The 21,386-nt window shown below is 36.5% G+C and overlaps 1 protein-coding gene and 6 pseudogenes across 5 annotated transcripts; 3 read left to right on the top strand and 4 right to left on the bottom strand.

The window, feature by feature from the left end:
- The first annotated feature begins 855 nt into the window (after positions 1–855).
- On the top strand, positions 856–1,564 carry LOC125601122 (annotated as a pseudogene).
- A 907-nt stretch (positions 1,565–2,471) lies between these two features.
- Positions 2,472–2,955, top strand: LOC125601123 (annotated as a pseudogene).
- A 1,210-nt stretch (positions 2,956–4,165) lies between these two features.
- Positions 4,166–4,862, bottom strand: LOC111210747 (annotated as a pseudogene).
- A 3,786-nt stretch (positions 4,863–8,648) lies between these two features.
- Positions 8,649–10,087, top strand: LOC125601129 (annotated as a pseudogene).
- Positions 10,088–10,227: 140 nt separating this feature from the next.
- LOC125601125 lies at positions 10,228–11,362 on the bottom strand (annotated as a pseudogene).
- Positions 11,363–12,350: 988 nt separating this feature from the next.
- Positions 12,351–14,079, bottom strand: LOC111212056 (annotated as a pseudogene).
- A 2,477-nt stretch (positions 14,080–16,556) lies between these two features.
- Positions 16,557–18,917, bottom strand: LOC106377470. Of its 5 annotated transcripts, none has more exons than XR_001275810.3 (6): positions 18,726–18,917; positions 18,260–18,362; positions 18,042–18,154; positions 17,616–17,762; positions 17,351–17,443; positions 16,557–17,263 (listed from the first exon to the last, which is right to left on the bottom strand). XR_001275810.3 is itself a non-coding variant. In XM_013817709.3 (6 exons), exons 3-6 carry the CDS (start codon positions 18,120–18,122, stop codon positions 17,257–17,259), a joined length of 309 nt encoding a protein of 102 aa, XP_013673163.1. In that variant the 5' UTR covers positions 18,123–18,154; positions 18,260–18,362; positions 18,726–18,917; the 3' UTR covers positions 17,127–17,256. The 5 variants fall into 5 exon arrangements, 2 of the variants coding, with proteins under 2 accessions (XP_013673163.1, XP_013673164.1); XR_007334075.1 differs by having other exon boundaries at positions 18,042–18,147; XR_001275809.3 differs by having other exon boundaries at positions 17,127–17,263; positions 17,607–17,762.
- Positions 18,918–21,386: the final 2,469 nt, after the last annotated feature.

The raw sequence follows: 21,386 nt of genomic DNA, 5'->3' as shown, positions 1-21,386 counted from the left end.
GGCATTTTGCAGTTTTGGTTTGCTACAAGAGTGTAAATAGAGTACAGATTAGGAGTGGTAAACGAGTAGCGGAGTTCCATCTTTAACATAGGATGCACTTGATATAAAGAGGTTTTTGGTGAATAAAATTTAACACATTAAAAAAAGAAAGAATGAAGCAATATTTCCTATTCCTTTCTTTCCAAATTAAGTAGATGGATGATTGGAACATGGGATTGATAATACACCTAGCCTGAGGTGAAGAAGAGTTTCTGGCCAAACTGACCTAAAAAAAAAAAGAACTCATCAAATTATTTTTGGGTAGATCCGTAAATACTGAAATTTTAATTTAAATCAGTAATTCCGAGAAAAAAATGAAATAAACTAAACTAAAATCAGTACATATATTGGGGTTAACTCGAGATGGTAGGCTAAACCTTGACTACATGCATTTCAAAATTAACTGATATCCATTACACAGAAATCAACGGCAATATTTGCTCCCGAGTACAACACTATAAAAGCATCCAGTAGATATATAGCAAAATTAAATACCCAGCGACTGTAACAATAAGAAAATACAAGTGTTGGAGTCTCACCACACACACTTTGATTACTCCAGTGAGGAATTAAAGATAATTACCTAAATCAAATAGAATAATAGATTAATGTAGTGCATATGTCAAACACGTGACCCTTGAAAAGGCAATCACGTTCATTGTAAACTATACAATATGAATAGGAAATAATTATAAAAAAAGAATAGGAAATAATTAAGTTAGCTTTTCTATGATTAAATAATTTCCTTTTATCGTCATAAGACTTTAGCTATATATATGTATGCCATATGAGAACACATCACAGGGATCAATTAATATGGCTCCAACGATAAAAACCATTGGGGAATACAAGACTCACCAAGATTATTTCGTCGATTTCTTTGGAGACAATTTGTTAGTCACTCAACCGAGACACCCTCCGTCATCAGGCGATGGATCCGAGACGTCGTCTACCGTCACCGTCGCTCGCGTTCTTCTCACCTCTCGTCGTTGGAGTCGGCGTCCAGTGGACACCGTCATGGTACTTCTCACCACCGGCGTACGACCGTCCAGCGGATACACTCCAGCTATGCGTGGGAACATCAGTTCTCATCGTCCAGCTCTCTTACGGTCAGCGCGTCCCCAACATCCTTCGACGTTTCCTCACGAATCCCGACACGACTTTTGTCGGTTTCTGGAACAGCAAGACGTGAGAAAGCTGGAAATAACGAGACACCAGTTGGAGATTGGAGAGCTTCTTGATGTAAGGAAGTACGTCGCAGATCAACAAGGTAGGAGTCTGAGGGGTCGTTCGTTTGAGGGGATTGTTGAGGAATGTATGGGGCTGAAGGAGTGAAGCTAGATCGGAAGATAAGCAAGAGTGATTGGAGTGTTGACTACCTCAGCAAAGAGCAGTTAGTTCAGGTGTCAGTAGATGCTTATGTTTCTTTCAAGCTCGGTGTTGATGCTCGTTTATGGCAAGTTTGAAGACATGTATCAAGAGGAATACTATGTCCTGAATCTTTAGTCTTTACTCTTTTGTTAGATTGTCGAAAAAGAAAATGTTATCACTCGTTAATTTCTTCCATGAGGTAATAAGATTATAAATATATAACTAAATGTCCTTGATATCATCCATCTTGCAGCGTTTTACACAAGATGAGTAAGGTATAAAGTATTAGTAGAACTGTGCAATAGGACACTGTCACGCTAACAAACAAAAAGACACTGTAACGATGGTCGGAGAGAAACAAGGTCTGTTACGGTACTCGGTAGCGTGTCCTAGATAAGCCAAATGCAGGACGCCATACAGATGCATACAGTGATCGTACAAGAGGCGTGAGAGATGCGAAAGTCTTGCCTAAAATGCATCTGAAGTTCTCAACCGTCCCAAATTGAACAACTTTTTTTTTTCTTTTTTTACGGATAAATTGATAGTGTATTTGTATTTGTTGTTGCATAGCTTCACCAGAATATATATATATAATATATATATTATCCAATAATATTATATAGATATTTTCTTTTTTTCTTGGGTCAGAATTCTCAGAAAATTTTAAATTTGAAAGTTATCGTTATTTTTTTGGGAGGGGATAATTTTTAAAATTTAATCAGCAATTGCCGAAATAGTAAATAAAAAAATTTAAAAAATATCAGTAATTACTTTGGGGTTGGAGTAGATGACTCGATAGTGTGATAAGCTAAACCTAGCCTACATGCATCCCAACCGTTCAAATATAGCTGACATAAATTTCACGAGATCAACGGGGGCTAGTAACGCTTTTAATTAAGTAGATTTTCTATGATTAAATACTTTCTTTTACCATCATAATAAAGCTTTGGCTATTTATATGCATGACAATGAGAACAAATCACACAGATCAGATTACAAGCCCTGGAGCGTTATTGTTTTTTCCTCTCTCCTTCACATTTCAGATTAGTAAAACAAATCAAATGGCTCCAACGATCAGAACCCTCGCGAAATACAAGTCTTGACCATACTACTACTCTGTCGATTTCTTTGGAGAAGATTTGAAAGTCACTCTAACAAGAGTACTCCCTCAGACATAGACGATGGATCCGAGATGTCGTCTTCCGTCCCGTCGTTCACGCTCTTGTCACCCATTATCGTTGGAGTCGGCGTCAACTGGGCACCACATTGGTATTTCTCAGCGCCGCCGTGTCACTACCGTCCTGTGGATACTCTCCAGTTATGCGGGAACATAGTGTCTCATCATCCAGCTCTTACTGTAATTAAGCGTGTCCCCGACATCATTCCAGGTTCCTTACGGATCCAAACACAATTTTGTCGGTATTAGGAACAGTCAAGACGCGAAGAGGGCTAGCACGAAATAGACATCAGTTGGAGATTGGAGAACTTCTTGACGCAGGGATGTATGTCGGGGACACGCTTAATTACAGTAAGAGAGATGGATGAGAGACACGATGTTCCGACGCATAACTGGAGAGTATCCAAGGACGGGTAGTGACACGGAGGCGCTAGAAATACCAATGTGGTGCCAGTGACGCGACCTCCAACGATCAAGCGGGTGACAAGAGCGTGAAACGACGGTGAGGAAGACGACATCTCGGATCCATCGTCTAATGTCTGAGGGAGTACTCTTGGTTTAGAGTGACTGTCAAATCTTCTCCAAAGAAATCGACAGAGTAGTAGTATGGTCAGACTTATTTCGCGAGGGTTCTGATCGTTGGAGCCATTTGATTTGTTTTACTAACTCTGAAATGTGAAGGAGAGAGGAAAAAAACAATAACGCTCCAGGGCTTGTATACTGATCTGTGTGATTTGTTCTCATATGTCATGCATATAAATAGCCAAGCTTATTATGATGGTAAAAGAAGTATTTAATCATAGAAAATCTAACTTAATTAAAAGCGTTACTAGCCCCCGTTGATCTTCGTGAAATTTATGTCAGCTATATTGAACGGTTGGGATGCATGTAGGCTAGGTTTAGCTTATCACACTATCGAGTCATCTACTCCAACCCCAAAGTAATTACTGATATTTTTTAAATTTTTTATTTACTATTTCGGCAATTGCTGATTAAATTTTAAAAATTATCCCCTCCCAAAAAAAAATAACGATAACTTTCAAATTTAAAATTTTCTGAGAATTCTGACCCAAGAAAAAAAGAAAAATCTATATAATATTATTGGATAAATATATATATATATATATATATTTCTGGTGAAGCATATGCAACAAAAATACAAATACACTATCAATTTATCCCGTAAAAAAAGAAAAAAAAAAAGTTGTTCAATTTTGGAGGTTGAGAACTTCAGATGCATTTTAGGCAAGACTTTCGCATCTCTCACGCCTCTTGTACGATCACTGTATGCATCTGTATGGCGTCCTGCATTTGGCTTATCTAGGACACGCTACACGAGTACCGTAACAGACCTTGTTTTCTCCGACCATCGTTACAGTGTCTTTTTTGTTTGTTAGCGTGACAGTGTCCTATGCACAGTTCTACTAATACTTTATACCTTACTCATCTTGTGTAAAACGCTGCAAGATGGATGATATCAAGGACATTTAGTTATATATTTATAATCTTATTACCTCATGGAAGAAATTAACGAGTGATAACATTTTCTTTTTCGACAATCTAACAAAAGGAGTAAAGACTAAAGATTCAGGACATAGTATTCCTCTTGATACATGTCTTCAAACTTGCCATAAACGAGCATCAACACCGAGCTTGAAAGAAACATAAGCATCTACTGACACCTGAACTAACTGCTCTTTGCTGAGGTAGTCAAAACTCCAATCACTCTGCTTATCTTCCGATCTAGCTTCACTCCTTCAAGCCCAATACATTCCTCAACAATCCCCTCAAACGAACGACCCCTCAGGACTCCTACCTTGTTGATCTGCGAACGTACTTCCTTACATCAAGAAGCTCTCCAATCTCCAACTGGTGTCTCGTTATTTCCAGCTTTCTCACGTCTTGGCTGTTCCAGAAACCGACAAAAGTCGTGTCGGGATTCGTGAGGAAACGTCGAAGGATGTTGGGGACGCGCTGACAGTAAGAGAGCTGGACGATGAGAACTGATGTTCCCACGCATAGCTGGAGTGTATCCGCTGGACGGTCGTACGCCGGTGGTGAGAAGTACCATGACGGTGTCCACTGGACGCCGACTCCAACGACGAGAGGGTGAGAAGAACGCGAGCGACGGTGACGGTAGACGACGTCTCGGATCCATCGCCTGATGACGGAGGGTGTGTCCGGTTTGAGTGACTAACAAATTGTCTCCAAAGAAATCGACGAAATAATCTTGGTGAGTCTTGTATTCCCCAATGGTTTTTATCGTTGGAGCCATATTAATTGATCCCTGTGATGTGTTCTCATATGGCATACATATATATAGCTAAAGTCTGACGATGATAAATAAAAGGAAATTATTAATCATAGAAAAGCTAACTTAATTATTTCCTATTCTTTTTTTTATAATTATTTCCTATTCATATTGTATAGTTTACAATGAACGTGATTGCCTTTTTCAAGGGTCACGTGTTTGACATATGCCACTACATTAATCTATTATTCTATTTGATTTAGGTTAATTATCTTTAATTCCTCACTGGAGTAATCAAAGTGTGTGTGGTGAGACTCCAACACTTGTATTTTCTTATTGTTACAGTCGCTGGGTATTTAATTTTGCTATATATCTACTGGATGCTTTTTATAGTGTTGTACTCGGGAGCAAAATATTGCCGTTGATTTCTGTGTAATGGATATCAGTTAATTTTGAAATGCATGTAGTCAAGGTTTAGCCTACCATCTCGAGTTAACCCAATATATGTACTGATTTTAGTTTAGTTTATTTCATTTTTTTCTCGGAATTACTGATTTAAATTAAAATTTCAGTATTTACGGATCTACCAAAAATAATTTGATGAGTCTTTTTTTTTTAGGTCAGTTGGCCAGAAACTCTTCTTCACCTCAGGCTAGGTGTATTATCAATCCCATGTTCCAATCATCATCTACTTAATTTGGAAAGAAAGGAATAGGAAAATATTTGCTTCATTCTTTCTTTTTTTTAATGTGTTTAAATTTTATTCACAAAAACCTCTTTATATCAAGTGCATCCTATGTTTAAAGATGGAACTCCGCTACTCGTTTACCACTCCTAATTGTACTCTATTTACACTCTTGTAGCAAACCAAACTGCAAAATGCCTTCAAATCTCTTCCCACATGTAGTTTATTAAGCTGAGTTTGTTCGCATACCTTTATCAACAAGCTTCATCAGAGCTTGAGTGGGCAGCGGTGGTCTCCATGCATGCGCCTATTGCGTTCTCTCCATATCGCATAGACAGCGGCTTGGAAGGCGTATCGAGTACATAACAACTTGTATCTCTCCAGATTCCGATCAACAAGCAATATCTTAATACCAGTCCATTCTGCAGTGTATGAGTTCTGCAATATACCTTTGACTAGATGCTCCCAAACTTGAGCTGAGAAGGAACACTCGAAGAAAAAGATGGTTCTGGGATTCTGGAGTGTTCTTGCATAAGACACAACTTGTGTCAATGCCTTGACTCCATTGAGAAACCCGATCCATGGTAGATAGTCTTCCCCTAGTTGCAAGCCAAGCCATGAAAGCAAACTTTGGGTAGCCTGCGAGAACCAATACCTTTCGGCCAAAGAAGCAACAAAGTCTCTGTATCAAAAATTTTGGTTGTAGCCAGATGATCGTCTCCACATGTCGAAATCATCCTCTGCAGTGTTCAGTTGATCTCTAAAAGAGTCCAGGGCCCTTTCAATATCTTTCAGCATGCGCGAACGATGCCTCATTCTTCTTCGAGGAGTCGAAGGACATCCTCCACAGTGGCATCTCTTCTAATACCAAGTCTATTAGACCTCTCTCTATCCCAGTACATCCATTAATACTCCTAGGTCAGACCATCGATCGTACCAAAATGAAGTATGTCTCCCATTGCCTACGGTCTTCATGTAGAAAGACTTAGCTACATCACGTAGCTTAAGCATTTTCTTCCACATCCAAGACCCTGCTTGAGTATTTCCATTACTTCCCAAAAACTTCTCTTTCTAAGCAAGTTGTGCTTTATCCAGTCCCCCAAAGAGACTTCCCTCAGAGCATTCTCCCATATAAGCTTTAGATTGTAGACCAGATTAACTTCTTTAAGCGGTCTTATACCCAAACCTTCCTCGCTCTTAGTCAAGCAGATCTCTTTCCAAGCTTGTTTTACGCCTGTGGACTTGAGCTCCGGACCAGTCCATAAGAATGGAGAACAGAGCCGTTCTATTTCTTCCAGACATTTGTTTGGGAGTCTGAATGCAGAGGCCCAGAAGTTTACTATACTCATAAGCACATACTAGATCAGTTGCAACCTTCCGCATAGGAGAGGAGGAAGCGGTAGTCCAAGTGTTTATTCTACCTCGAATTTTCTCAATGAGAGGGAGATAGTCTTGTTGCCGCATAACCTGTGTCATCAGTGGAAGACCCATGTAACTCATAGGTATTTACTTCATTCTCGACTACTGCTATCTCTATTTGCTCTGCAGTTGATAGACAAATAAGGGACTGGCTCCTCTCGATCCAGCCATCCATTCTTCAGTTCTTCTTCGCATGCACCCACCCTCCTTGACTCTCCTCGACTCTTCTTTATTTTCCCTCTGTTTTTTGTGTGTTTTGGTGGTTTGTGTTTTATGTTTTCGCTCACTAAGCTGCACAGCAGGTACTTTTGAAAGTGGTACGAAATTAAACATATTACCAAAAAAAAGAAATATGAGAACACCTTTATAATAATAATAGAGGAGTATATATTTCTGGTCAGGGATATATCTCCCCAACAAAGATACAAAGATGCATTATCCATCTTATATATTAAAACAGAAGTCACAACTTTAATTCATGTGTGATTTTTTTAAAAATGGACCTATTTCTAGAAAGTTATGTTACATTTAATCTTTAATCTTATTATTTAAATTTTAGGGCTACCAGAAACTTTTAGGCTATCAATAATTGGATTTAAACAATAGATGATCAATTAGATTTATAGAAAGTATAAATTAAAAAGATATAATTTAACGTTGTTATGTTATACCTCCATATGTTAAAGTTAAAATCTAATTGGTTGAACATGTTCCAATAAAGTTAAAGTTAACTTTAAAATATCAAAATTTCATGATGTAAATTGAAACAAAATAATCATTCTAAAACATCATCTATATTGAAACGGAGGGAGTATAATATATACCAATTTAGAATTGAAAACTAAATATTTATATAAAAATAAATAAAAAAAAAATTCGCGTGGTGGTTGCGCGGATTATGATCTAATTTATCCTTTAAAAAAGTGGATGAAGATTTTAGAATAATAGTCCTGTGACGCGTAAGTCTTGTGTAATCCAATAATAACTAACCATGTGTATGGGTAGATGTTTCCAAACAATCGGATTAGTCAATCTGCCAACTAACTAAATATTATAACTTTTAATTTACCACCTTTTTTTTGCTTTCTTTCTTTTGACCCAAACCTTTTGTTTTATAAACTTAAATTTAATCTTAATTCAATCGAGGAGGAGAGATAGTAGGAACAAAAAGGAAACCGCCGTCGCCGGATCTGGCAGTGTCCCATAGACGAAGAATAACTTTCCGATTTTAGTAAAGGAGTTTCTGTATTTAGGATCCCCCCCCCCCCCCCCCCCCCCCCCCCCATCGGTTTGCTCTGTCTCTTCTGCTGTGGTGGGATTTGGCGTGTTCTCTTGATTGGGGGATTTCAAAATCATGAGGAAGAAGCTCGATACTCGCTTCCAGCTGTAAGTTTTTTCTCGTCTACGATTGATGACCTTTTTGGATCGTGTTTCTTCTAAGACCAAGTTGTTAGATTAAGTATGTCATTCTGATGAAATTGGTTGACCTAGCAATCAATTTCCCCATTTTAATTGGATAAGATAAAGATAGTGTTATAAAGAGGACTATTGTCATTAGTTGAGCATGGAATGAATATACATACACGAATTGTTTTTTTTTTTTTTTAAAAAGTTAGTATAGTGTTGACGATAGGATTATTCAAAGAACTGAACTTCCGTTTGTGTGTTAATGTATTACGTTTGTATACAATGATTTTTCATTTCAGGCTCGTATTAAAAAGATTATGCAAGCTGATGAGGATGTTGGCAAGATTGCTTTGGCAGTGCCTGTCCTAGTCTGTGAGTCATTTTGTTTTACTTCAGTTTTAAGGCAGTTGTTGGTTGGGAGACCTTTTTTGCTTAATTTCATGTTCTGTTACTGCAGCAAAATCTTTGGAATTGTTCTTGCAAGACCTTTGCGATCGCACGTATGAGATTACCCTCGAGAGAGGAGCCAAGACCGTCAGCTCTTTGCACCTGTAAGCAACTGATTGCTTAAACTTTTGTTTTTTGATCCTTCTGCATGCTAACAAATGTCGCTACTGCCTAAAGAGCATGAATGCATTTTAGATGTTGTAACTATTAAATCTGGTTGAGGTGAGGTGATGTTGTTAAGCGGAAGAGCTTCCAAGTTATTGGTCCTATTTTGACTGCGTCCAACCCTAGAGGATGTTGTTGATGTTACAGAACTTTATACCACATATTTGTGTGTTTAAAGTACATTTTGCTCTTTTTCTTCATACGGTGTTTGGTGATGCAACTACTGCATCCACGTTTATTGAACTTGTTTGTTGTTTACAGAAAACACTGTGTGGAAAGATATAACGTGTTTGATTTTCTGAGGAAGTGTGAGCAGGTTCCTGACTACGGCCAAGCGCAAGGGCAGGCCCATGGGACTGGTGACGTTACCATGGATGATCGCACCATCTCCAAGAGAAGGTTGGACCTCCTGGCTCCGTATACTCTGGTTATTTAATTGATATAAGCCAGTAGCAAGCTGAATCGAAATGGTTTATTTAAATCAGGAAGCCGATCAGTGACGAAGTGAATGACAGCGACGAGGAAAATAAGAAAAGCAAAACAGTGAGCTCATGTTCTTCTTAGTTACTTCATTTAATGTCTATTGGTGTGGAGCACTAACATCCATTCAACACTGTTGTTGGCATTGGGCTTATTATTGCAGCAAGAGGTGGGGAATGCTAAGCCCAGTGGCAGGGGTAGTAGAGGGAGAGGACGAGGAAGAGGTCGCGGTTGAACGAGCTGCTAAAGCAGCCGAAAGAAAATCTGAACCGCGAGGTGGAGCTTGAGACGCCATGGCGGAACAGCCACTCCTCAAGACAGTAACCAGATGCATGTGTCAGCGTCATCACCACAAGAGAACGAGAAGAAGGATGTCGATGGCGACATTGCAGCATCAAAAGAAGACACCAAGCAGCAACTTCAAAACCAAAAGAAGGCATTGACATTGACCTCAACGCTGAATCCCTCGACCTAAACGAAACCAAACCGGCACCAGTCCCAGCTGCAGACAAAGCTACGACCATCAGAAGAATATCCAGGCTGGCCTATGGAGTTGGGCAAGATCGATCCAACACAGTTAGCAAGTTTGGGTAAGAGGATAGACGAGGACGAGGACGAGGAAGATTATGACGAAGAGGGCTAAGCAGCACAAAGTAGGACCAAATATAGAGTAGCAGCATTTAGCGGTTTGTCTAGAAAAATGCTCTTTCTGTTATCCAAGTCTTCTTCCTGTTTCCGTTTATGTATGAATCGAAGACTGCAACTTAATTTATTTCTTCTGGTATGTATTTAAGGGTTTAATAGTAGCATCAGAAGTTAAAATATCTTACAGAGTAAGCAAACAAACAGTCATTATTACATAAACAGAGGAGATGACTAGTCATGGTGCTGCTCCATGTGGTTGAGATGAAGAACACCTTCATGGTTCTTGTGAACCTCCACCTTGAACTTTTCCTCCTTCTCCCCTCTTCAACTTCAGAACCATGTTGTACTTTGCAGCCTCCCCACTGACCTGAAACCATAGTTAAAATCAAGTGCAGATAGTATTAAATAAGCTTCAGTTCAAGGTTTGAAATACGAGTAAAGAAAGATACCTCAGCGTTGGCATGAACAACCTCTTGGAGTTCATAAGGAAACAAAGAGTTAGACCTCTGCTGTATAGTCTTGACAGCATGATCAGCAACGTGCTGCACTTCTGGATCATCTCCTGGAACTTCCCTCCATCCAGATGCATTCTCATCTGAATTTTCATGATCAAAACTCATTCTTAAACACAATCTCTCTCTCTCACATACATAAAAGGTATCCTTTTACTCAAAAAGTCATACCTTTCTTGCAGCCAAGATCTGAGGGAGTGATGGTAGTAGAAGGGGCACCATCATCACTAGCAGGCTTGAACTCCTGCAACTCCTTGAAGTTCAACCAAGGCTTCACCCACACTTTAGCCTCGTAAAGCTTCTTCTTCCCAGCCTCGATGATCTCCAGAGTCAGGTGGTGCATCGTTCCCGCCACAAACTTGCTCTTTCGCCTTCACCACTCTCGCAAACTCGAGCAGTGCATTCTACAAAATTGTAAACGTAAACTCAATTAATCAGATCACTATCCTCCAGAAAAATCAATTCCTAAAAATCTCTAATCAATCGGCACTAGGTCAAAGCAGAAACACGAATCTGAGACCGATCAAAGAGAGAGAGAGAGAGGGAGGGAAACAAACCTCTTTCTTGTTATGCTCATCGACAGCGAAACGAGCGAGGCTCTCGACCTCGACACTGTTCTCGTTAGCAGGTACATCGCGAACGCCTCCGAGCATGGCCATGTCGTCTTTGGAGAAAGTAGCGATCAGAGAGGAAATGAAGATGGAGGAGAGAGAGAGAACAACGACGAAGAAGAAACTGCTTTTCATCTTTATTTGGTTCGGTGATCTATGCGTTTCTTTTTAGAATTTTCGGTTTTTTCAGTCGTCGAAATGTCAAAATTACGGTTTGCAATTCGGTTTTGGTTTAGTTGGTACAGTTTTAATTTTAGTTCAGATCTAAAATTTCTGTGAAAATATTTGTAAAATTCTATAATTAACGTTCAAATATGCTTCGATTTTGAATCTGGTCTTGTAATGCATAAGAAAGAGGTGGCTATTAGAGTTTTGGACTGGTTTAATTCGGTCTAACCGGTAACTGTATCCAAACCTTAATATATACTACGCTAAGGTTTCAGTTTCACTCGAAAACGATGTTTGGAGATAGCGACACGTTATGCGAAACCTGTCGGCACTTGAAACCGACCATAAAAATCTTTCCTGATTTGTCTATTGAGGCCCATTTTAAAGCCCAATCCAACTTTCATATAGAATAGCAAATAGGGCTGGGCAAAAAATCCGGATCTGAATAATCGAACCGAAGCCCATCCAAAAGAGTAGTACCAAACTCGAACCAAAATTGATTAAATATCCGAACGGATTCAAAATTTTGGTATTTAAAGAACCGAAATATCTCGGGTACCCGAATGTAACCGAAATAGATTTATACCTAAATATAATACTTATTTTTAGATTTAATATATATTAAAACATCCAAAATATATAAGATACTTTAAGTGATCTAAAATACTTGAAAATATACATAAATAGTCAAAAGTAAATGTCTAAAATAGCTAAAATATATTCAAAACACCAAAATACTTGAAATATCTATTGATTTTCTATCCAAATATTCAAATTAAACCAATTTATATGTTAATTTTAGGTATTTTGACATATTATACAAATTTATATGTAATATATATTTTTTTTTTTTATAGATTTTGAGAAATTTAAGCATATAATGAATATTAAAATTTAAAAATAATTTAAATGGGTTATCCGAACCCGAACCGAACCCGCAAAGATCCGAACCGAACCGAACCCGAACCAAAATTTAGAAATACCCGAATAGGACTGAAATCTTTAAACCCGAAAACCTGAAAACCCGAAATCCGAATATATCCGAACCGAACCCAAACGTCCCTGATAGCAAACATCGCAAATATTACTCCTCCGTTTTATTTAGTTGGGTATTCCCTTATTGTTTTCACATACAAAGCTGCTGCTATTGCATAGCAGCGTCGAGGAAGGAGTTAACAGAAGCAAAGGACCTTTGATTGTAACAATCAAGGTTACCTGCTGCTATTACATAGCAGCGTCGAGGAAAGATTTAAAAGAAGCAAAGGGCCTTTGGTTGAAACAGTCAAGGTTATCTCCAGTATTCACACCGAAGATGCCACAGTACCTCTGATAAAACCCAATCCTATCAATGACCCTTGGGTCTGGGCCATGTCCACACTCTAATCCACCGTTAATGATATCCGTTGTCACACCGTAACCCGGTACTCTCCCGGCCGCAATGTCTGCGGGTGAAGGCTGCCACTGGCAGTTGATCACGGCATGGCACGAAGGTTTTGGAGACTGAGGAGTCATCCAGAACCAAATCGCGGTTTTGAAAGAGATCACTGGATCGTTGGAGACAAGGTCAGGGTTGTTGAGTAAGTCTTCTCCAATGGCTGCTCCACACTGTCCGTAGTTGTAGTTCCACGACAGCTGCATCGGCCCCTCTTCCGTAGTAACGTTTGCCAGGTGCGCATGGCCACGTTCCGCTCGGTGAACAGTAGTCTGAAGAAGGACTCACCTCTTCCTTGAAACAGTATCCCCATGCATATGGTCCGTCTGGTGCTGTTGGCCACCCACCTTCAACGTGCACCATCCATTTCATTAAATATATTAGTCACAACTTAGTCTAACACGTTATTTATAGAACTCTTTATTTGTTAAAACAGATAACGATGATTGACGTGCTAAGAATAGTTTGGGATATTAACGCGTTGAAAATTTAAAATGTTTTTTTTTTAATTTACGTTAAGTTTATAGTATTTATTGGCAAATGGTTATAATGACTGTTACTAGCTTATAATATATAATAAAAATAATTGTGTTTGCTTTTGGTGTTTGGGAAAATATTGTTTTGAAAATAATAAAATAAAATAAAAATAATAAAATAAAATCTGTTATATTTTTGTACTAAATATTTAAATTTGTTTCTTTTGAAGATTATGAAAATTTCAGACATTCAATCCGTTTGTAAGACTTAAGGAATAATACACCATACCAACATAAAACTTTGTTTTTGGAAAAAGATAGAAACATAATCAGTGCTTACCGGTGGTTCGTGGGAAGTCTGACCAAAGAAGGCAGAGAGCTCTTTCTTCCTTGCGGCAGTGTCTCCATTGTTGCAGAAGCTGGGGAAATATTTAGCGGCGGTGATAAAGGCATCATAAGTGTAGAAACCTCTAGCGGGACAAGCGGCATCGTTCCTATGTTTAAGCATGTCATCGAACTGAGATGTTGTTATGATATCAGTAAGACCGCCGGTGGGATCAGGAGGAGGAGGACCAGGAGGAGGTGGAGGGGGAGGAGGAGGACCACTGGGAGTGCACTGGCTCTGGCAGCCAGGCAGCGCACAGTAAGCTTCGGTGGAACCGCACCATCCGTACTCGCTGCAGCATAGATTGTTGGGGCAGAGGGCACCTCCCGCTTGTCGACCACATTGCTCGGCTGAAGAAAATGATAAAAAGAAACAAGAAGTTGAGTAAGAGAAGTAGTAAAGTCTTCATTTGCTCTGATTTTGATGGTTTCTTACTGAGGCAAGTAGGGGGTATTTATACTACTACTATGCATAGTTATACAATCAATGAATGTTAAATTTAATCCATAGTTATAAGACATGTGACCGTGTAGTATCGTGGGTTCACGATCACTTTTTCACACATAAAAAGAAGAAATTGTGATCTCGAGATGAATTATTATAAGGTAGCGCATTAGACGAAAGACTCCCATTTAATTTTATAATAACTCAAGACCAAATTATACACATGATTAATTAGTTATTATAAGGTTTCTCTTCCTATTCTAATGATTTTTTTCCAATGAGTCATGGTTAAATTATTGTATTGATAAGTAGGGTCAGCCCGTCCTACGGGCAAGATATACTTTACTTGCGATTTAGATTATTATTTTTGTATGATTTTGTGGTTTCTGTTTTAGGTTTGCATTTGCAAGAGATGTATATGATACACTACCAAAAAAGATCATATATATTACATCACATAAATAATATCAGAAAAACAAATGTTATTAATTTGAGATAATTATTAACAAATGATACAAAATATTTGTTTTAACATCAATTATTGTAATTGATGTTATTATTAACTTATCTTTGTCTATATTAATCTTTGTTAAGCAAGTGAAGATCAATTAAAAGATAAGATATATTGTATTTTCATATATGTGTAAAAATATGCAGTTTTTTTACTATTGTTTCTGTTGTTCTTATTAGAAATCAAAGGTTTGATAAATTAATAAAAAGCTTTCATTTTCATTAATGCAATTATTTTAATTTTTAGTGTTTGTTATATTTTTATTATAAAATTAAGTAAAATAAAAATGCATGTCACTACAGTTGAAATTTAACATAAATTATGAATTATTTTTCATTCTTATATATTTGTTTGTGAATGTGTTGGTACTTTCTTATACATTTTTAACCTATTGATTGATAATGTGAAAAATGAATCAATTTACAATTGTTTTTTTTTTTTGTCACAACTTATATTATAAAAGCTCAGAGAGCAACAGAGTTTACAATCAAAGTAGAAGATCCCGGAGCCATGCTCGACGGCGGGATGATAATAAAAAGCATTACAAAACATTGAAAGATAGAGCTTTCAAGGGGCGAGTCAAGCTCAGCGGTATAAAGAGTCCCATGGAGAAACTTCATCTTTTCTCTAAAGCGAACTGATAGTCGAAAATGACGTTGATACACCTGTAAGCAACGGTTGGAATGATGACCGACAAGAGCTTTTGGTGAGAAGCTCCATGACCGTATAGAAAACAAAGTCCTAACTGACTTGATTTGGCATTGACTAGAATAGATGGACTATGTGAATCCAGTAATGAGTAGATGACTATATTCACGACATTGAAAATATAATGAGGCTTGACGAGAACTTCTAAAGCAACGATGAGCAATGAGTCAAGACAAGAGCTTCTAGTTCCAGCATTACCGTGAAGGAACCATGAAGGTTTGGCCGAACAAACGCCAAATTGCCAGTCGTCGGACTCAAACAAGCTTTGAATGAACGAGCTAGAGTCGGGATTTTCAGATGGGCGAGCTTCTTGTGGGTGATTGCATAGGAGAGGCGCGACTACGGAGCGGAGAGCTAGTCTCACGTCCGGTAGTGACTCGTCCAGGAGGCGGTGGCGTAGCAGGTATTAGATCTGGCTGGCAATGCATATAATCGAAGAGGTGAGAACGACCAGATCCGGTGAGGCCTCCCTCGAGCTGAGAAGCTCCGGCGTTTCTAACACCAAGAGGAGACACAACAGGGACGAGAGCAAGTGTAGAGGAAACGGCGACGGCGTGGTGTGAAATCCGGCCCGGAAGGGAACATGTGAGCGGAGGAGCGGTGTGGTGTGAGGAGTAACATCGGGAGAAGAGTAACGTCTGGAGGGTCTGGTGGTTCCGGAGGGATGACGGGAGAGAGACCTTCAAGCGGGACGTTCAAACACGACGACGGCTGCGGATCTGGAGGGGGCCGGATACATGACGGAGGAGTAGTGACCATCATAGCCATGGAGAGGAACATGGCTGCTTCAGAGGGAGGAGGAAGGAGCAGCGTGGCTGAAGCAGGGGAGATCCATCGGAGGCGCCTTGGGATGCGGGTCTGAGAGAGTTTCTCTCTAGGGCGAAACAACCTCAAACTACGAAAAAACCCCCCCAAAAACTTTCAGTACGAAACCAATATTACAATTTGTTTTCTAAAGTTAGTTAAATAACATAACAATCTGAAATTGATTATTTAAGTATACACGCATTCTATTAAAACTTTTATCAAATAAACCATATCATCCCAACTTTTATCAAATAAACCAGCCAAGGTCGTACTACATTCTCGGATTAAGTAACACTCATTCATTTAGAAGTTTTAAAAATTATATTACTATGAAATTAAGTTAATAAAATAGATTCAAACCAATAGCTACTTTAAAATCATAATATGTAGACTAGAAAAGAAAATGTATCTTTACGTTAATGGAATTTAAACCAATATATTTTTTGGTTAAGTTCATAAAGAACTTTACAAAGCATATAAAATTTTCTTAGTAAAACTTAGTTAAATTGTTCGGATGGCCAATTAGTTTACATAGATATAGAGAATCATATAATCTATGGAACCATCAATGCATCCATGTTGTTTGTATTTCTCTTCTCATTGACACTTTCCTCTGCTGTTACTTCTCGGAGAGAGCCACGTAAAAGTAATTGTTGCATAATCTTTATTTTTCTTCTTGATTGTAATCCTCGAAAGAGTCAGCAGACATTGGTTTTGGCTCTTAAGTAGAGCCAAGTAAGTAGTTTACAAAGCTTTCATGACTCAGAATATAGACACGTATAAACATGCTATTGTACCACATCCCTTAGAGTACAATGACTGTTGCAATAAGCCAAAAGATAGAAATTTACAAATCAGAAATTTAACTATAGTTATACCAACTCTACTATTTTCTTTTTTGTTAAAATTTACAAAATTATCTTACCAAAAAAACGTAAAAAATGTAATCATTAATTCTTTTTATTGTTTGTCTTTTTCCCTCATCTTTGGTGCCGAACATTACCCTATCATGTAATTTATTTTTACCTTTTGCTCTCCTACCTTCGCTTTGTAGAGAGAATGCCATAAACAATGAGTCAATGACCCCAGCTTTGCACACAGCAAGGATACAATTGGCTACAAGCTGTACACAAAAAAGAAGAACCAAGATGGTCAGAATCATCTTTCATTATTGAGTAAAAACATAAAACATGAATTTCTCTTGAATCACCTTTTGATTTCACCAACCCGGATCGTTTTGGGTTCCATCACTCCAGAGACCACGAAGTTGTCAATATCAGTCTGCTGAGTTTGATCTTGGATCCTGCAAAACAAAAAAAACACATGAATGTGAAAAAACAGCTTTAGAAACAAATTTGTAGCACTAAACATAAATCAAGGAAAGATTAACGCTGGGCCAATGATCGAGTTCACACATTGCCAACAGCCGACATCAACAAAAAAAAAGGAAACAAATCGGATAATACTTCTCTCACAGACAATGTAGTTTCTCACTTTAGAGACACACTTCCCAAGGTAGTTTGATCCCCCATCCCTGAGCTCAAGGTCCTCGTAGATACCAACCAAAGCTCCACTCGGAACCACATATCTAACCTTGACACTTTTGATGTGTGGACATCGACCTATACCGTTATCAGATAAATATCCAGCAATCATGAGCTTCATTTATATGAATCAAAATCAATCTCTAACAAACAACTAACGTGAGACCAGAGAACATATCCAAATCATGAAATCTAGGTGAAGGATCAATAGAAACAGATCTGTCGCAAGAATCATATAAACATTATCAAGAACATGATCGATGATCAACGATCCATCATCTTCTCATAATATGTATTCACATTATCTAAAGCCTAAAAGACCACAATGTTTGTATGTTTCTAGTACATGATACTTACCGGGATGACTTGTCCTAGGCTCTTGATATAAATAGGCCTTCCATCTTTATAAATTCCATGATTCCCTTGAGGATAGTGCATTATGATGTTGACCAACTCTTTGAACCTGAAATCTTGTTTCGAGCAATAAAGCCAAAAACTTTATTATTTGGGCATGCTACTATGTACTCCGTTCTATAAAATCTAAGACCGAATATAGTATCCAGTTACCTACTTACCTTTATAATGCGATCTGTTCCAAATTCATTCTTCAATTAAACATTTCTTCCCATGCTGTGACAGTTTTGTTGATGTTGAATTCCATTGTTTTGAGAAACGTAGCTAGTGGTGAAACAAAACATATTAGAAACAAATAATGAATGCATTTTTAAAAATCAAACTTTTTTTCACGATACTATACCTCAACCTAATATGATAATGATTAATGTTGATTGGATTAATATATTAGAAACATAGCTAGTGGTGTTTTCACGTTTGCATTTTCCAGAATCCCATTATATTCTTAATTAACCCTCATGCAATATAATCATTAATAAAAAATTATAAATTCCAAAAAGACTGATCTAACATCGGAGGAGATGATGATGATCAATCCAATAAGAACATCAATAAGGAACTAAGAGACAATAAGGAACCTTAAAATAATCTAGAGATTCCTAAAATCAAACAAACACTGATGCTTACTATCTTGTTTACTGCGATGGATCCAGAAGCTATCTCGTTTCGATGGATGGACAGAAGTCGAAAGGACTGATCGAAACCCAACCAATGGAATCGGCACACAGACTTCTGCATCTCAGTCTCTCTAATGGAATCGTCACACAGACTTTTTGCTTCATCAGATTTAGGTTTCTGTTCATGGGCCATCGGGCCAACTTAACCATACAAATTTATCAGCCAAAACACTAATTATATAAGCTTAACCAAAAAAGCCCAACAAATATTAAGAATAAAATAATGAAGTGATGCGTTTCGTACGGACGAGACACGTGTCGGCACTACAAACCTCGACTTTCTGACCTGGCGCTGACGTGGACGCACAGGAGTGAATCAAGCATATTTTTATATATATAGATCTCGACGAAACCTACGTGCATGCAACTAGTGTCCATAATAATATAATCTCCCTTTACGTATAATACACAATAAACACTGACTACATCCATGTGGGCTTGATGTCTATTTTAAAATGAGACTAGGTGGTTGCCCGCAAATTTACGGGTATTAAATAATTTTAAAATTTTAATATAATATAATATTTTATGTTTTCGATCAGCAATAATAACGATTAATATTTTAAAACTGAATGTGAATTTTTGGTAGATAATTTTTTAATAATTTTTTTTTATTAATTTTTTTAATCTTAAATCGGATTTATATAGTATTTAGTTAGATTTTTTACAACTTTTACAAAACAATATTTAATTAAATTGTTTTATACCATTATTGTTAGAACATGCATATACATTTTAATTGGTTTGTATATCAAATTTTTCTTTTATAAAAAATATTAAAATCAAAAACATGAACTCAACTGACAAATAGACCTACACTTGCAACTAAAGTATAAAACACAAAAGTTATTAAAAAGTAAGAATATTAAAAATTTCATAAATTTAGGAATATACTTTTATTCATAATATTCTATGGATTGTTTTATAACTCATGTAATTGTGTGGTTATTTTGCTTTGAAAAAGGTTTTGAAAATGATGAACTTGTGAAAAAAAAATAATTTTTCGATTGATTCTTTTTTGATAACATTTTTATAACCTCTTAGAAAGGAAACTATACAACTATAAATAATTAATAAAATATTTTAAAGTTAGAATTTTATGAATTATTTCTCAGAAATTTTAAAATCCTTATAAAGATTATAAAACCTAATTAGTGGTTATAACTCAAGAAAACAATTTGTTATCTATGAAGAATAATTTATAAACTTAAAAGATTAAATTTTATAAAATAGTCCTATATATTAATTAAAATTAAAAACCATCGATAAGAATTTAGAAAAATATTTATAAAATTGTTAGATCATTTTTAAAATTTTAAATAATTTACAAACATGTTAACCTTATCAATGGTTATCAATTTTTAAAAATATTTAGAAAAATATTTTAGAAAGTTATTAAATAATTTACAAACCAGTAACCTTCATAAATATTTTCTAAACTCCTATAAATGATGAGAAATTCTTCCTTATAAATGGTTTTATAAATATTATAACAATTTTATAGATCTTTATATATTGATTTGTAAACTCTTATTAATGATATAATAATCATTATTGATGATTTGACACCTTAAAATGATTACCAAATATTTATATAATTATAAGCTATTATATATCCTTGATAACCCATTAGAAATGAATCAGTATAAATGACTTTAATTGTTTTTTACAAAATATATATTAATCATCACAGATGATTTTAAACTAATGTAAATAATTTATAAACTCACTATATGATGCATTAATAGTTATTATAATATTTTAATAGAATTATATGTTTTGTATATGCATATTATGACTTATATACGAAAATAAAGCTTTTTACAACTGTTTATAATAGAAAAAAGCTAGTATAATATTTTTATTAACTACTTTTTGACAACATACTTCATATAATTTTAAATAGACTATTAGTGCAAAAAAAGAAATGATGGAGTATTAAATAGAATTTCCATAATTGTTACCAATAAGTACTATAAATGATTATGCATAAGAATATATAAATAATTTGGCAACTAACATTAATTGGTTCTATGATTGCTTTTTTTAGATTTAATTAAAATAAATGAAAACTAAAAACCATTGACCAATGAAATTATAAGGATTTTTCTCAAATTACATGTATGAATGATACGTCAGCAGAAGTCAATAAAGTAACTTCTCAATTAATATATGGGAGGATAATAGAGTATTTATTTGGATTAGAAGAGATCTTATCTAGTTATCTAACTTTCACGCCTAGCTAGATAAACATTAATGATAAATAGATAAACTGGATATAGGCAATTCGTTGCAGATGGTCACATGGGATCACCTATTGATTCCACAATGAATCCCCGACTCACTGTTCTGCGTTTCGTTCAGACTCTCACAGCATGCGAATACTTGTATCTCCTTGATTGCTCTGATTTTGGAGATTCGGCTTACAAAGCATTAATCTTAATCTCCATCATCTGCTTATTTTCTCCTGTCTTAAAAGGGAAATAAACTACTTGTCACACATCTCTTAACTTTTTTAGTAGTATGATCCAAGTTTTATTCTTCCTGAAAAAGGGAACTATTAAGCCTATGTGAAGTTCCATTTATTTTGTTTCTAATCCGATTAACCATT

The sequence above is a fragment of the Brassica napus genome, unplaced genomic scaffold (assembly GCF_020379485.1).
Source record: "Brassica napus cultivar Da-Ae unplaced genomic scaffold, Da-Ae ScsIHWf_2451;HRSCAF=3164, whole genome shotgun sequence".
Taxonomy (NCBI): Eukaryota; Viridiplantae; Streptophyta; class Magnoliopsida; order Brassicales; family Brassicaceae; genus Brassica; species Brassica napus.
This window is presented reverse-complemented; position numbering and strand designations above follow the sequence as displayed.